Source organism: Ananas comosus, linkage group 5 (assembly GCF_001540865.1).
Source record: "Ananas comosus cultivar F153 linkage group 5, ASM154086v1, whole genome shotgun sequence".
NCBI lineage: Eukaryota > Viridiplantae > Streptophyta > Magnoliopsida > Poales > Bromeliaceae > Ananas > Ananas comosus.
The window spans coordinates 7,604,821-7,622,067 of NC_033625.1; the positions used below are offsets into that span (position 1 = coordinate 7,604,821).

The window sequence follows — 17,247 nt, forward strand, 5'->3', positions numbered from 1 at the left end:
AACCATTTTACTACTCTTATCATCTCCGAATCTGAGCCTCCCATGCTCTCCTCTTTCCCAAGAATATACCTAGCAGAGCTGCTAGATTCTTAACAACATTACTTGCAATTAAAATACTATAAACTTCTCTTCTTCTTTTTTTTTTTTTTCTGTTTCCTTGTATAGTGCACTCAAAATTGCATTCACTATATTACATTGTCTAATTAAGGACACTCAATATAATTTATTGAATTACATGGTCCAATCAACTGGGAAAATGCAGAGCCCAAATGACATCTAATAGGTTTTAAGCATTACCAGCAATTACATATAGAATTAACTATATATTTAAAGCATCCTATGATCATAAACAAACTTACATAATAAAAAGAAAAAAAAGGTACTATGTTACCCAAATAAAGAGGAAAGAAAGATGATCTTAAACAGTCTCTAAAACCATTTTATAATATTCAACAAATATTCTTACTTGAAACTGCATTTAAGCAAATATTTTCTATGCGAACTCATTCAGACCTTCCCTCAGTGTAGCACATTGTCAAAATTGGATTTAAATTTCCTAACAGAAAATTTTCATTAGTATTTTGTATTGATAAACCAATTATTAGTATGAGAAGAGGACCCTCTATCAAAAGGCATCAAATTTTAAGTAATTTTTTTGTCTCAATTAGGACCCATCAATAAGATCATAAAGAAACGAAAAGCTCACTATTTTATACACTTTAAAAGAGAATTGGAAATCATCTACCCAAAGTGTTGCTAATTAATCCTTCCCAAGTGAGCTCTTACACATAGAACGCCTCTTTGAAAATCATATATTCTTAAATAAAATTTTGATGCCTTCCAAAAAACTTCTTGGCGAAGTGAACAAATATAATTTAGACTTCAAAAACAGCACATGATGAATGTAGCGCAAGGTTACATAGTGGATGAACTACCTACTCGATGAACATCTAGACACGGTTGGAACCTACATAGTTATAATTGCACTTATGTCAAATTAATAGCTTGAGCACTTCAGTGAAAATAATTGAGAAATGAAGTTCAAAGGTACCGATATGAACACCTTTGAATGCTTCGTAGAATTCAGAAAGTCTCTCTGCCTAAAAACTGAAAAACAGGATATAAAACATTTAATTTCACTCTGATTAAACTTTAGACTTCATGTAGTATGAATATTTTTAATTCCATGGTATTTTCCTTCAGTGTACATCATTATTTTAGAGATACGCGATAAGTCTACAATCTTACACAATTTTCATGGTTCACAGCATTCTCTCATTATTTTAATATGCAATGAACATTAGTATCTACAAATTGGTAATTTTACATCATCCATCTTCTTCATGAATTTACAGGTAGATGTAAAATGGCCTCAATATTACCATCATCATGTACTTAAGTTTGAAGATCAAAGTGTTGTGCAACTTATAGTTTGAGGACCAGGAGTGTAATATAGCCTCCTCTTAGCTTTCCTAGTCATTCTCTCAAATACTACGTAGGCACTACTCAAATAAACCAATTTGGACAATTTTTTCTTTTTTATTTTCCTATCTTTGCATAAATACCCTTGTCAAAAATGTGTAATTATAGGGACAAGCCTGAAAAATTAGTATTTGATATATTTCTCAAGGTAAATGTGCAAAAAAAGAAAAACCCAATTTTATCTCTTTGTTTTTTTTAATCTAGAGATTACAACAAAGGCAATAGCAGGATTTGGGAGTAAAAGAACAAAATCCAAACAGTTTGTGTGGTAAATTACAGTTGATGTCATAGGAATGGGGGAGAGGATGCAAGGTATGTTTTACCCTCTGCAGCATGTGTATGGCATGCATATTTGGATGCTCCAGAACATCCTCCTCACCCCCACAACTTCACATATTCTACCATTTCTTCAATCCAATCCTACAATTCTTTAGAACAAAAAATATCAATTGAAAACTTAAAATGTACTATTATTATCTATTGCACTTCGATTACAAAGTTACATGATATTTTATGAGATCAATGAGATATGAAATTGAGGACACTTATTTCTCTAAAAAATAAATAAATAAATTGAGAGCACTTACTTGAAAGGTGTTACCAAATGCATCGGATGTACGAGACTCATTCATTGATTCTGATGGTGGGATTATCTCTATTCAGTTCTAGCCAAGTGGTTTTTCTTTGTTAGCANTTGTTTTCGATGTTCGGACTTTCGAATCGACGATCGGCTCCGTTAGACTTGATCTAGAGTATTTGAAGTATCTAGAAAATAAATTTTGCGATTTTTCGATATCATTTGCCTAGTGATCGAAGTGGCTCAAAATCAACGGCTGAAAATAAAAATCTCACAAAATATGATGATATGACATTAAAATTTTAGATCGAAGTTATTGATCTTGTTTTATATGGTATAAAGAATTTTCTATCAAAATTTCATGTGATTTGGATATTTCTACACCGTTAAACTTGCAACCGGCTCACCACGGCCGTTAAAATTATTGATTTTGAGCCCCTTCGATCACTAGGCAAATGATATCGAAAAATCGCAAAATTTATTTTCTAGGTACTTCAAATACTCTAGATCGACTCTAACGGAGCCGATCGTCGATTCGAAAGTCCGAACATCGAAAACAACTTGGAAGCACGGAGGGCTCCGTGCTTCCAAAAGCATACCAGCCCACTCTATATATATATATATATAGTTGGGCTAGAATACTATTGATAGCAAAACGTAATTTTTGCTATCAAATTTTTAGCCTTGGCATCAACTCTTTTCATCATTTCTAATCATTCGATTAAATACTATAAACCAGTGGGGATCACTCAACCCTAGGGGGACCACTCAACTCTAACTGACTAATATCATCTTATCCCTACAATTTCTCATCCAGGGGTTAAAAACTTGATAGCAAAAAGAGCGTTTTGCTATCAATAGTATTCCAGCCTAATCCTAATTCTCTCTCTCTCTCTCTCTCTCTCTCTCTCTCTCTCTATATATATATATATATATATATATATATTCAGTTTAGCAGCTCTTTAGCTTATGGTTGTAGCTTGGTTTGTTTACAGGTACAGCTATCGCTTTGTATACAGAAAAAATTTCTATGTATACAGCAAATCTGTTGGCTTGCCCCGGAAAACGTGTAATTTGGGGTGTGACAGTTACGGAACATTTTAAAAACAGAGTATTTGTTAAAAATAAGAGTATTTGGATTAAAGCTGTAATTTTCGCAAAGAAGTGTTTGCAAAGAAGTGTTTGGATGATTTTTGTAGAAATACAAAATAAAATAAAACAACATTATGCTTATATAATTTTGGACCATATGTTAGTACAAAAATAACTGAAGTGTAGAGCATTTTACCGCGGCAAGTGTCCGTCAAACATAAGTTATTTTGATAGAGTTAATTTATTTTAGTAGAAAGGAGAAATTTTGGGTTATTCTAGAATAATTTGTTAAAAGCTATTCTCTCTCGCCACTAGAATAGGACTATTCTTTGATTTATACTTTATCTCGTTTTGCTAAACATATACTTTTTCTAATTATTCTTTATTATTCTTTATTATTTTTAAGAAAATTATCAAGCTTGTTTTTTGTTACCTCAAGAANCTCTCTCTCTCTCTCTCTCTCTCTCTATATATATATATATATATAGTTTAGCAGCTTTTTAGCTTATGGTTGTAGCTTGGTTTGTTTACAGGTACAGCTATCGCTTTGTATACAGGAAAAATTTTTATATATACAGCAGGTTTGTTGGCTTGCCCCAGAAAACGTGTAATTCGGGGTGTGATAGTTACGGAACATTTTAAAAACAGAGTATTTGTTAAAAATAAGAGTATTTGGATTAAAGCTGTAATTTTCGCAAAGAGGTGTTTGGATGATTTTTGTAGAAATACAAAATAAAATAAAACAGCATTATGCTTATATAATTTTGGACCATATGTTAGTACAAAAATAACTGAGGTGTAGAGCATTTTACCGCGGCAAGTGTCTGCCAAACATAAGTTATTTTGATAGAGTTAATTTATTTTAGTAGAAAGGAGAAATTTTGGGTTATTCTAGAATAATTCGTTAAAAGCTATTCTCTCTCGCCACTAGAATAGGACTATTCTTTGATTTATACTTTATCTCGTTTTTCTAAACATATACTTTTTCTAATTATTCTTTATTATTTTTAAGAAAATTATCAAGCTTGTTTTTGATTATCTCAAAAAATAAAAAAAATTAAATGAAATATAAAATTCCTTTTGTACCTCTCTATCCTATATATTTTATTAATAATAATTATGACCGAACGCAAAAGTAAAAAAAACTTAGCTACACTATACTAATCTTTTCAATTTCTAAGCTGTATAATTTTTTTTTGTCAATACATCATTAAACTTTTCTTCTTTTTTTTTTTTTATTTGTCAATCTCTACATTATAAGTAATAAACTTAAAACTTTAGACAAAAGCGAGTTGCTTAATTAAAAAGCACCAGTAGAGCATGCATTCGACTTATTTTCATAAGAAAAAAAGAAGCTAGAAATAGTGAAAAAAATAGTTGAAAATATTTGATAGAAGCTTTAAATGAATCGATCTTGCAGGCTTATTTTGTTTTTTTCTACTATCTAATCAGTATTTTTTAATGGAGTTGTTGACTTCTATCTAACATCATACATTTATTAAAAATAGTAAAGATATTGGCAAGAAAATAATAATTTAGTAATGTCTTTGAAAAAAACAGTATAGAAAATGATAAAAGGACTATAATTCAATAGTATCTTTGAAAACAGAAATAAAATATAGCAAATAAAAATAATGCTAGAAATACTGTGACATCCCAATAGTCCTACATCGGATGGGAATGAGATTGTCATTGTCTTTATAAGAGACTTAGACACTAGTAATAATAACTGAGCTTAAGCATTTTTGGCCGGTGGTTGGGCCCAATGAGTTATTTTTGCTAGTGGGCTGAATCGTTACATTTGGTATCAGAGCCGGTTCACCAGCTGGATATGTGTGGCGAGTCTCGGCTGAGCCAGGGTCTAGATGACTGGCTAGCGAGACGAGTCTCACATTGCCTGGTGATTTTGGGCTGTGTGTGTTATTAGACTGACGAGGACGTCAGGGTCTTAACGGGGGGAGTCTGTGACACCCCAATAGTCCCACATCGGAGTTGTCATTGTCTTTATAAGAGACTTAGACACTAGTAATAATAACTGGGCTTAAGCATTTTAGGCCGGTGGTTAGGCCCAACGAGTTATTGTTGTTAGTGGGCTGGGTCGTTACAAACCCAAATGTTATTATGAAAAAACTTCAAATACCACCCCAATAGTTACAAACCCAAATGTTATTATGAAAAAACTTCAAATACCACCCCAATAGTTTCGCACTTTCTTACTTTAATAGTTTCGCACTTTCTTACTTTAATATCCTATGATTTAAAGTGTATCACTTTCATACCCTGTAATTTTATTTTTCTCTTTTTTGGATCTTCAAGTCTGTTTTTTCAAGTAAAATAAATCACTTCATAGGTAAAATATGTTATTCTACTAAATCATAAATATAATTTTTTTTTAATATTTAATTATTATTGGTTGAACTAGTGACCTTAATATAAAGTTATAAATATTTTAATTATTATTTTTAATTTTGATATAGAAAATAAAACTAGGTTGAAATACTATCAATAGCACCAAACTATTGGTGCTATTAGGTTTTCGGCCCTTAGATGAAAAAATATACTGTTAGGATGATATGGGCCTCCTAGGGTTGAATAAGTTATTGGTTGAATAGTATAATCTAACGGGTAAAAATAGTTAAAGAGTTAAAATCTAACGGTGGAAAACTCGATAGCACCAAATCGTTGGTGCTATTAATAACACCCTAGCCGGACTCTAGAAAATAATATTATTATTGTAATATCATACATAATTATAAAATACTACTTTTTAGACCAAATTAAGTAGATATAAATGGTAAGTTTTAATACTACTATTATGTGCTAATAGAAAATAAATTCAGGCGTTGATTTTAAGTCGTTGGATTTTAATATAATTTGATAAAAAAAAACTTGATCATTGATTAAAATTGAACCAGTTCACTAGTTCGATAGTTGAACTACTAATTCAAATGGTTCAAAATAATTTTTTGATTTATTCGATTCAAAAAATTAAATCAAACTGCTTTATGAATTGGATTATCATTGAACCGGTTGAACAGACCATTCAACTCGATTTTTAAATTATTAATTATAGTCATTACCAAACTATTGTAAAGTAAATCTCAATGTATTGTATAGAATAGGAATGTCACCGTGTCGGATACAGGATGGATTTTCAAAAAATCGAATCCGAACCCAACTACCAAATTCGAAATCTGAACCCAAACCCTAATACGGTGGATTTTAAAAATCCATATCCAAACCCAAATCGGATCAAAAATCCGAAACCCGAATTCGAGCCTGAGCTCGAAAATCCGAATCCGAAACAATTATTTATCATTACAATATTTCAAAATATATTACATTAAATCTAAATTTTTAAAATATAAATTAAAATACAACATCAAATATTTATATGTATATTATATATAATGTAAAATAATTTCGGATTCAGATCGGTACAATCAAAATTCATACCCGAATTCAAATCTATTTTATTTTTATTTTTGATATTCATATCCAAAATTATATTATTAATTTAGCATTAAATAAATTCACTTTGTTTGTGGTTGGATTCTGATAAAATTTTGGATATCGTTCTCATCGACATTCCTAGTGGACTTTTCGTCGAGCACTTTGCTTCTATTCCCGGGCTTATTCCACCCGGAATACTTATTCCGCGCGGAATAGCGAGCTCGGCCACTTATTCCGACTCCCATTTATCCCGTTTCCCAATCCCGCACGCACAATTCCACACGCGAAATTAGGGCGAGGAGGAGGCGTTGCGGAGTAGTTCGCGCGATCTCCGCTTTCGCTAATTCAATGGCGGAGCGAGAATAAGAACCCTACGCTGTTCCTTCTCCCTCTCTCGTTCCCTTCCCCTGCGATTCGCGGAATAGGGTTTGGATTACGAATTATGCAAGCGAGTTCATGGAGGAGCATACCCATTGTGCGGAATAGGGTGTGCTCGTCGACCCAATTCGCGCAATTCCATTCCACGCCCCTATCATTAGCCAAATGGAAGAGTAAATTCGATTACAAGGTAGTGAGATGACTCAATTTTCCTTTTTTTCCCGCTTTTTCGGGGGGATGTTGTTGTAGGAATTTGACGTAAATGGTGATGCTTTTCGTGTTTAAGTGGTGCATTGTGTTAATTTAGTGTATTTGTGGAGCTTCGTGGCCTTGATTCCTTTGTTGGTGTCTAAATAGGATGAGAACAATGTAGGAGTGTAATTCATGATGTAATAAATGTATCTAAATTTCCTAAAAAAGGGGGAAAAGGAAGGAAATTTTTTGGGGGAAAAAAAAACCTTGAATTGTTGTGTGGCGTAGACACGGACCAACAAGGATGTTGCAGAGAAAAGGAAAATGGAAAATTTGTGACTATGATATAGAGTAATTCCTTTTTTTTTTTTTTGTGTTTTGATGGTACATAGTATGTGGTTCATTCTATTAAATTTCTATTGTTGTGAAGCTTGATGGGTTTTTAATCAAAGATGGAACTCTCTTGTGGTTTCTTTGGTATATATTTAGCAAAAGAACAAAAGATTGATTGTAGTTCATTCGTGTTGATGTTTCATATTGTGCTTTAAAAAGAAAAGACAAAAAAAAAAGGGTGAAAAATTGCTGCAAAAGCCTGAATTGAGAGTGTGTTGCAAAATCAAGAATAAAACAGAACTTTTATAATTAAACCACCAAGAATGGAATTGTGGAGAATTGGTAAATGGAAAATTTCACGCTGCAATATGGACAGGTTCTTTGTTTCGTTGATAGGTCAAGAGAGGAGGAGAAATATTCCGGAAATAAGATTTTTATGTATAAGATTTGTAGAAAAATCACCTTTTATCATGGGAATGTAGAAAGCCTTTTGAATTTTTGATCATTTTTAGGTAATCTACATTTTCAGGTCCTTGAATGAAAAGTGTTTTTGTACCCTCTTTCCATCTTGATTGATTTTCTACCATACACCCACAAAAATATGCACCTATTCACAGAATTATATTTCGTAGATGCTAGTATTCAAAAATCACATACAGATACTTGTGTTTTTTTTTTTTTTTTTTTTTCTGTTTTTTCATCTGAATTAATTCATTGCAATCAAATGTATTAAATGCTTTATTTCCCTGGATGAACATTATGATAGTTTCAACTCATACTTTGTCATTGCCCTGCGTATCTGCCACAAATCACATTAGTATTTTCATATCATCTGTTTGAGTCTATGTTGAGATGTCATCATTAGTATAGTTTTTCTTCTTCTTTTTTTTTTGTTTTGTTTTGTTTTTTTTTTGTTTTACACCCACTATTCTGTCTGGAGAGAGTAAAAGAGCATTGAGGGAGTTGAAACCTATTGGTTTCCTGAAGCAATTTAGAGTTAATCTGAAAGAAATTTCATTTTCTTTTAAGTACTCTTCAGCCATTTTGTACTATTCTTAGTTCTTCCTTGCTTAGTACTTTACAGTTTACGTAATTATTCTAACTTCTATATTGTTCTCCTCCAGGGTGAAAGAAGCAGTCAAAAACCATGTAAGGTATAATATTGAAGCTTCCCTTTTGTTTTTTTGTTCCCTTTCTCTAAAATTGTTTAAATAACTTATCTCACCTTCAATCTATGATTCTTCTCACATGGAATATTGTTGTCCTACTAGTTTGTCCATTTACATATTGGTCATCAATACTTATTGAGGACAAAATTATGTTGGACTTTTGTTTTTGGGATATGCAATGATTGTTGAAATCACAAGACATCTCCTCTTTATATCTGAGTTCTAGTTTGTTTTGTAAGGTAATAAGGATAACTATATAGGATCTTTGTTTTCGTGATCAAGAATCAAAAATACGCCGCGTTCTTAAATGTATTTGGCTATTGGAGATTTATTTTCATTTATTCCCTATATTTGGAAACTCACATCCACTTTGAAGGGAATCAAAAGAGATTTTGATTTCACTAGAAAAGAAGGCTCTTTGCTAAGAAAAATGAATCTATGTTGCAATACTCGAGTATGAATATTTGCTTGGTGTACAGTAAGTATTTGGCCAAACCATTTATTGCTTTAAGTATTTTGAGCTAAAGGTCGAGGTCTTATGGTCTTTTTTTAATTTGGTATTTTTGACAATGTGCACTTCTCAACAGAATTACATCAGATATGCAGTTCGCCGAAAGCGTGCAGAATCAAAGAAAGCTCTTAAAGACTATCTTCTTTACGGCAAATCTTCACATCTAAACTTTCAGGTGTGCCTTGACTACTACTAGGCCATTAAAAGTAGCATTTCAAAATTTGCCAATGGCCTGTTTGGCCTATCTAAGAGTCTAGATCTTCTACCAAAGTACTGTGGGAGAAGAAATGTTGGAAAAAGCACTTATAAACTTTTTCATTAACATTCTCCAGCTTCCTGCTTCAGCTTATAAACAAGCTTCAGATCAGAGAGCTTCTGCTCTTGGTTCCGACAAGTTCATTTCAGCTTTCCACCATGGCAATTGGTCTAAACATTTTTCATTTGGTGCTAAAATGCTTGACTGTTGCTTCTTGGAGAAGAGAAAAGCTGCTCTAGAGATGGCCAAATAGGCGCTTAATATCAGTGCTAGCGTACATAGTTACTGTTGGACTCTGAACAACTAGGATTTTGTTTCTTGTTGAACATATTTTGGAACTTAATGGCTTCACAGTTGACAGCATTATATGGTTACCCATTGCTTTCGTCCATCTATTGTCTTTCTAATGGAATTGTTGGGACGTTCCTTACTAGGATGCAGATGTAAATTGGTTTGCTGATTCGCATGGATGTGACAATATTCCTCGTGTTAAACGTTGTGGAAAATCCAATCGTCACAGTTCCTCCCACTCTGGGAAAGGCAAAAATGGTGGGAGCAAGTGTGAGTTTCTTCTTACAAAATTGCACTCTTCTCTTTCTGATGTTACTTTGGTTTGGCACATAAAATCTCAACTCAGGTTTTTATGATATCTTGAATTTTGTTTATAGCCTTCTCATATATGTGAACCAATTCACTTTGTCATGATACCACTGTTGTTTTATTTGTTTTTGCATTCATTTCTGAGGGCTTTCTGCATGTGTGCCCTCAGACTATACATATTTGCATTATACTCCTTATAATACATGCTGATTGACATCTTTGGCACCTCCGTTACCATTGTCATAATATTTTAAATTTTTTCAGGTTGGCAAAGTAACCAAAGTTTTTATGACTTTCATGACGAAGATGATTTCATTCATCCTGGTTCAGTATTTGAAACTGTATTTGGTCGGCACCGAGGTTTTGCTTGGTCTTACATATTGTGGGAGAACTTCCGTTTAAATGATACAAAATTTACATTCAAATGGAGTGATGAGTCACGAAGGCAAAAAGCACGAAAAAGAATATGGAGTGAAAGTGATGATGATGGTGATGATGAATCAACTAATGTAGGCTCACAAGCCCATAGGGTTACTCTGGGGTTGCCGCTTACTGGACCTTTAAAACTAGACGAGGTCAAAAGCGCGTAAGTTCCCCCAAATTCCATATTTATTGGAATATTGTAAAATTTTTCAATTCTATTTACTTTAATAGCGTATGCAACAACTAAAGTTTAAAAATATATATGAGATAAATATTAGTAAAACAAAATTTTGAAGTTGTGCTTCGATCTTTTTCGGTAAGTTTGTTTTGCATAATGATATAAAATTTCTTTTTTTTCTTTTCAATTAAATTGAACTGATTTTTCAATTTCTAAATGCAGTTTTCGTGTATCTGCTTTGAAGTGGCATCCTGACAAGCATCAAGGCCCTTCACAGGTCAGCTTTTGTTTTTTTGAGCAATCCAAGTGCTTTGAAGAGAAGTCATTCTTATATACTAGTTTCGGAGAAACATAAAATAGTTTTTTGATATTACATCGGCAAATTCCATGAATAAACATCTTTGTGGAAATTTCATGCACCACATGCTTGTTTGGCTCGTCTTTTCGAGCGGCTTCGCTATTTGAGTATCAACTAGGCATTTGCCAACTAAATATAATGAACCTTCTCGTTATGTCCGATGGTGAAGTGAGTTGCTGCCCTCCAAAAGTAGAAGTTTCATTTTGAAGCTTTTGTTTCTGGTTGCAGCAGGAAGTTGTTGGTGGCTTTAACTAATAAAGCTGTTGAAGCCCTTCTAAATAGCTTTACTCTAACTGCTTTTCTCAAGCAACACTTCTACAGAGGATCTTGCAAAGTCCAATGAGGCCATTTACAAGGACATTGCTTTTAAAAAAAGGGTTAACTTCATACAGGTCCTTACAAATATAGTGAATTGTAAATATATCCCTACAAAGTTCAACTTTCATATGTTGTCCCTACAAAACTCCTGATGTTTTCAAATATGTCCCTGCTGTTAGGATCCGTTAGAAAAATTAATTAACCATAAGTAAAATACATAACCCTAGTTAGTTAATAAGGTAAATTGACCTTTTTACCTCTCTTCAATTAACAGTTGGGACTTTGGGATAGATATATTTGTGATGGCAAAATGATCATTTCACTTATAAAATAAACTGTGTTGTAACGGTAATAAACCAGAGTGACATATTTGAAAATATTAGGACTTTTGCAGGGACAATATATGAAAGTTGAACTTTGTAAGGATATATTTGTAATTCACTATATTTGAAGGGATCTGTATGAAAGTAACCCTTAAAAACATATGGGGCAATTACTTATATACCCCTGAAAAGTTTCCGGCTTTCTGATTTATCCCTCTTAGAAAGCTAATATTGAAAATACCCTTTTTACGTTCCAACCTATTTCAAATATACCCCTAGAGTTAAAATTCCGTTAATGAATTGTTAGCAATAGCTGTTATCTGTATGAAATTACTATTTTGACCTTTCAAATATACCCTTCCACCATCATCGACTTTTTTTATTTTTCCTTAAGTTAGGGGCACGAAAAGTATTTTGATTTTTGGTCTTTTTAAATATACCCTTCTACTATCACCAACATTTCTCCTTTGCCCTTAAGTTAAGGGCAAAAGAGGCATTTTAATTTTTTTTAATTCTAATAAATATTTAACTCACGTTTAATCCACGTTAACTTAATGGGCGGTAACTGTAAGGGTATTTTGGAATAACGGAAAACGCATGAGGGGCATATTGGAAAGAAAAAAAGTAGCGGTAAATGAGATATTTTCGAAGTTTTAAGGAGTATATAGGCAATTAACCCTTAAAAAAACATCATCCGAGAAAATAACTAAGAAGATTATACCCTGACCTGTCAAAATTGAGTTATCGAAAGTCCTACTATTCCAAGATGGATCATCTTTGTTTTCGTGCAGGCCGTCGCGGAGGAGAAGTTCAAACTGTGTGTAAATGCATACAACTCACTGTGCAGTGTTCTTAAGGCCCCATAGGGTGGCAGTTTTAGGTTCTTACTAATTTATCACCAACAACACAGCTCACCAGGAGAGCACCGTAAAATCAATTTATTTATGTAACACCAATTGTATACAACTGACCATTTTCTTCTTTCAAATATATCTGTTAAGCTCCTACATGGATGGAGCTCGCATTCTTTGTTCCAATCATTTGTATATCACCGATTCTTTTACTTGATTTGGACTACACAATTTAATTTACCATGCATATATTTGGCAACCTAACAAACTAATGTGCTTTTGATTCTTATCCTAATTCATATAATTCCTCATTTAATTTGAGTATTTGATTGGTCCACTGTGAGTGAATGTCGAGTGTGAAGTTGTTTCTATGTTTGGAATGTTTAGGCAACTACAACAGAGCTTATCTTAACATTTTCTTATTTGGTGCTTGCAGAGCATCCAGTGGGCTTCTAACTTGTTGGAGCTCACGGATTTTTTCATGTAGTGAGGTGATCACGAAAAATTTCTCACTCACAATCCGACTTTCTCATGCTCAGAGCGGGGAAACTTTCTATGTCGCTAATGTGTACGGCCCTCCATCTTGGGAGGGTACGGATGATTTCTGTATGGAACTGCTGCTCTTTAGGGATATCTGTAAGGGTGGCTGGGTTGTCTGTGATGATTTTAACTGTACCATAAGTCTAGCTGAACGGAGAGGCGGAATGTGGAGCAATAGAGTGAGACGTATGTTCGATGATCTTATTCGGAATCTCGCGCTTTTGGAGTTGCCTATGGTAAATCAATTATTCACTTGGTCCAGCTCTTGCGAAATAAGATCATCTCCTCATTTCGACCGAGCGGAATTTGAAATTTCCACTTTCGAAGGTAGAGGCAGTTTCCAGAATTATCACAGATCACTGTCCAATTCTTCTTTCTATTGGGGTAAGACAGAGGTAGTGTTTTTAGACTTGAAGATGTTTGGTTGAAAATTAAGAATTTTCTTTCAAGTCCCCTGGCATGCTAGAGAGAACTGGAGACTCATGGGATTATAGTGTTATCTTTTACGACCAAACTGCGCCACTGTCATAAACAGATACGAGAGTGGTGTGCGAACAATTCTTATAATATCATGAAAGCAAAATGAGTACTATTGCAAGAAATTTAGTATATAGACGGAGTAGAGGAGTTCCAGGTCTTAACGAAGGAGTTAATTGACAAAAGGGAGAACCTTAAAGGTAGGTTTTCAGGTGCACTTGAGAACGGCGAAGTGTTGTGGAAACTCGGACATGGAAATACAAAGTTTTTCCATGCAATAACCAATAACAGAATGGCGTTCTAACGAGATTAGGGCGGTAGAGGACAAAATGGAGAAAAATTGCCGTTCATGGAGATTAGAGTGAACTTTTCCAAACCAGGCGAGTTTCGAACCCTAAACAGCTAACTACCCCCTTTACTATGGAATAGATTAAGAGAGTTGTGTTCCAACTAGGAGATGACAAAGCGCCAGGTCCAAATGGTTTCTCACTTGAGTTTTTATTAGAGCTTTTGGGACGTGTTTAATATTTTCATTGAGTTGTATGATGGACGGATCTCCACACGTCCTATTGATTTTTCTTATTTCAAGGTGCAATGTGATCCAATTATTTTCGACCCGTTAGTTTATTGAATGGGATACAGAAGACAAGTTCAAAAGTACTGGAGTGGCAAATAGACTGAAAGGAATCATACAAGCCCTTATTTTCACATCCCAGTTAGCTTTTCTTAAAAGTAAACTATTGTTCGATGCTTTTGTCATAGCGAGCAAATTGGTTGTGTGGGGCTGTAAAGAAAATAGAGGGGGTTGGGGTGATGGTGGATGTTGAAAATGCTTAACCAGGATAATGGAAGCGGCAAACACACACGATCTGATCAAAGGCATTGGACCCTCTATGGATAGTTTGGCGACTCTCATTTAGTACGCCGACGGCACTCTATTCTCTTGTGAGACAGAGAAGAAGTATTTGAAGAATAATTGATTTTTGTATTTTTCGATCGTATCTACGTATCCTATTTATCCGGGTTGCTAACTCAACGGTAGAGTACTCGGCTTTTAAGTGCGATTATGATCTTTTACACATGCATTTGGATGCGGCCGTAACTATAACGGTCCTAAGATAGCGAAATTTTCTATTGGTTAAGTTTCTGACTTGCACGAAAGGCGTAATGATTTGAGCACTGTCCCAAAGAGAGGCTTGGTGAAATAGATTCTTCTTTTTTATCAATAAAAACCCCTTCCCAAACTGTACAAGCTTCTTCCAAAACATATGGCTTTCTAGATGTATATGATGATATCTAGACAGATGGATCTTTCCATAGATCAAATTATTTCGTGGATTGGATTTCACCCTTTTTTGTTATACTAGCCAATCATGCTTTGTCGTTAATGTTTTAGGAGTATCGGTTCATGTGGGTTTGTTTGAGTGGGTCTTAGGTGTGAAGGTAAATAAACATAAATAAATTATTTTATTTGGGAGGTAGGCCTCAGAAGGCACTAGTCTTGCCAAATATTTGGAATGTAGAGTGGGTAAATTTTTAACAAAATATTAGGGTTACCGTTGACTAATAAGGCTCTATGCAAAGAGGACTAGACAGGGATCATTCATAAGGTTCTAGGAAGGATTGATGGATGGCAAGCAAAACTTCTATCAAAAGGAGGAAGATTAACTTTGGTGAATTCGGCTATTACCAACTAACCACCGCATTTTTTTTCTCCATTTACAACCTCCAAAGGGGATAATTAAAAGAATTGAGTTATTAAGACGGGATTTTTCCTATAAAGAGGAGGTGGATGTTAAAGGAGGTGCATGGACGGTGGTATGGACATATGTATGCAGAGAGAAGAGAGAAGGCGGATTCGGGGTGAAAGATTTCGTCTGGATGAATGAAGCTTTACTTTCTAAATAGTGTTGACGTTTATTTATAGAACGGGAACTCCAATAGAACAACCTTATTAGAACTTTATATTATAATAGGAGAAAATATTTGGGTGAAGGAAAACTGTTTAGACCTACTTCACAATGGTGGAAGAGTGTGCTAATTACCAAGACAATATCTAAAAGTAGTACGTGTTTTGCTTTTGGAGATGGGCGGGCAAGTCTATCACTTTATGGTCTGATAAGTGGTGTGGTGACGCGCCATTGAAGACACTCTTCCCCAATATTTATAACAAAGTAGTAGCATGGAAGGGAGTTCTAATCAAGGAGTAGGGATGTCAATGGGTATGGATACCTGAAATTTTATCCGAACCCGAACCCGACCCAAACCCGAATTTATTTTGTATTATATATAATATATATATATATATATATATTTGATCTTATATTTGAATTTGTATTTTAAAAATTTAGATTTAATATAATATATTTTGAAATATTGAAAAAGAAATAAGTGTTTCGGGTTTAAATTTTCGGGTTCGGGTTTCGGATTTCGGATTTTTGGTCTGGTTCGGGTTTGGATATGGATTATTAAAATCCGTCAAGCTCGGATTCGAGTTCGGATTCGGCTCTCGGGTTTGGAGTCGGATTCGGGTTCGGGTTTTTAAAAATTCGCCCCGAATCCGACCCGTTGACATCTCTATCAAGGAGTGTTACTCCTCTCAAGGTTGGAGATGGAGAAAGATTTTGAGAGGAGTTGGGGTCGGGATGTCAAGAGGTGATAGCAAAATTAGAGAGTTCAAGGTGCTACTTTCAAAATTCCACATCGTAGATAGGACCGATAAAATCTGTTGGAGATGGAACACGAGGTTGTCTTTCACCATTAAGTAAGTGTACACGTTGATCAATGGCGGGGGCGTTTGAAATGTCCTTCTATTGAAAGTCTGGGATATGTATATACCATCTAAAGTTAAGATTTTTATTTGGCTAGTCCTTAAAAAGCACTTAACTCACGATTGATAACTTTCTCAAAAGAGGTTGGTTTGAGAACCAACAGTGCGTTATGTGCAGCAGCGAAGTCGAGACTGTCAATCATCTACTTGTGGGACGTGTACTTAGCAAATTTTTAATGTTCAACATTCTAGAAGGTAGACATAATTCGAGCTCTGTAGAGGAGATCAAGGGTGTCTAGTAGCTGTTGGGGAACTGCACCCGAGGAACTGCAATGAAGGATCCGGCTTGGGCGGCTGCTTATTGGTGGATTTGGCAGTAAAGAAAGAATGTGATCTCTAGGAACCAATCTTCCGACCCTTAGTGGCTACTAGATGAATTCGGGATGTCGGGAGGGAATGGGCTGAGTTTTGCAACTAAGTGACATGTTTTGAATCAGGGGTGTAATCTCTGTCCTTTATTTTTGTTTTTAGTTTTTTTCTTCTTTTGTCGCCTTTTAACTTACTTGAGGTCCTGTTTTGCAGCTAAATTCATTTATGGAATGAATAAAGCGGGCTATTTTTATCTAAAAAAAAATTTATTTGGGGAACTTGTGCAGATTTTGTTTGTCTGAGTACTCTTTTGCGGCTAACACAGTAGAAAACAAAAGATCAACATTTTATTATTATGTGATTATTCCCAAGTGGTACAAGGTAATAGGGTAATCAATTGTACATGAAAATGTATCTCAAAATATTGTTGATGGATTAGCAATGCACGTGGATTAGCTATTAAGAGATTTTTGTTTTCAAATTCAAATATGACGGCTGATATAGACATAAGGTCAACGAACTAAAATTTTCACTAGTCGTATATTTGTGCGATTAAAAGATATTTCTACTAGTTATATATTTGTGTGATTAAAAGAT

At 34.3% G+C, this 17,247-nt stretch overlaps 1 protein-coding gene and 1 long non-coding RNA gene across 4 annotated transcripts; one reads left to right on the forward strand and one right to left on the reverse strand.

Annotated features, from left to right (window-relative positions):
* On the reverse strand, positions 563–2,169 carry LOC109710063. 2 transcript variants are annotated; one of them, XR_002216276.1, is made up of 3 exons: positions 2,070–2,169; positions 1,806–1,910; positions 563–1,107 (listed from the first exon to the last, which is right to left on the reverse strand). It is a non-coding gene; the product is annotated as an uncharacterized LOC109710063 (long non-coding RNA). The 2 variants fall into 2 exon arrangements; XR_002216275.1 differs by lacking the exon at positions 563–1,107 and having other exon boundaries at positions 1,600–1,910.
* Positions 6,765–14,510, forward strand: LOC109710938. Of its 2 annotated transcripts, none has more exons than XM_020233752.1 (7): positions 6,765–7,172; positions 8,632–8,661; positions 9,264–9,362; positions 9,878–10,004; positions 10,308–10,629; positions 10,867–10,921; positions 12,931–14,510. In XM_020233752.1, the coding sequence occupies exons 1-7, from the start codon at positions 7,047–7,049 to the stop codon at positions 12,979–12,981; spliced, it is 810 nt and encodes a 269-aa protein (XP_020089341.1). In that variant the 5' UTR covers positions 6,765–7,046; the 3' UTR covers positions 12,982–14,510. The 2 variants fall into 2 exon arrangements, with proteins under 2 accessions (XP_020089341.1, XP_020089340.1); XM_020233751.1 differs by lacking the exon at positions 12,931–14,510 and adding an exon at positions 12,435–12,758 and having other exon boundaries at positions 6,766–7,172.

Excerpts from the sequence above, each read along its gene's own strand:
- LOC109710938 (XM_020233751.1), top strand. The coding sequence starts at position 7,047 with ATGCAAGCGAGTTCATGGAGGAGCATACCCATTGTGCGGAATAGGGTG. Across the intron at positions 8,662-9,263 it reads GCAGTCAAAAACCATGTAAG|AATTACATCAGATATGCAGT; the intron begins GTATAATATTGA and ends ACTTCTCAACAG. Across the intron at positions 10,922-12,434 it reads AGCATCAAGGCCCTTCACAG|GCCGTCGCGGAGGAGAAGTT; the intron begins GTCAGCTTTTGT and ends GTTTTCGTGCAG.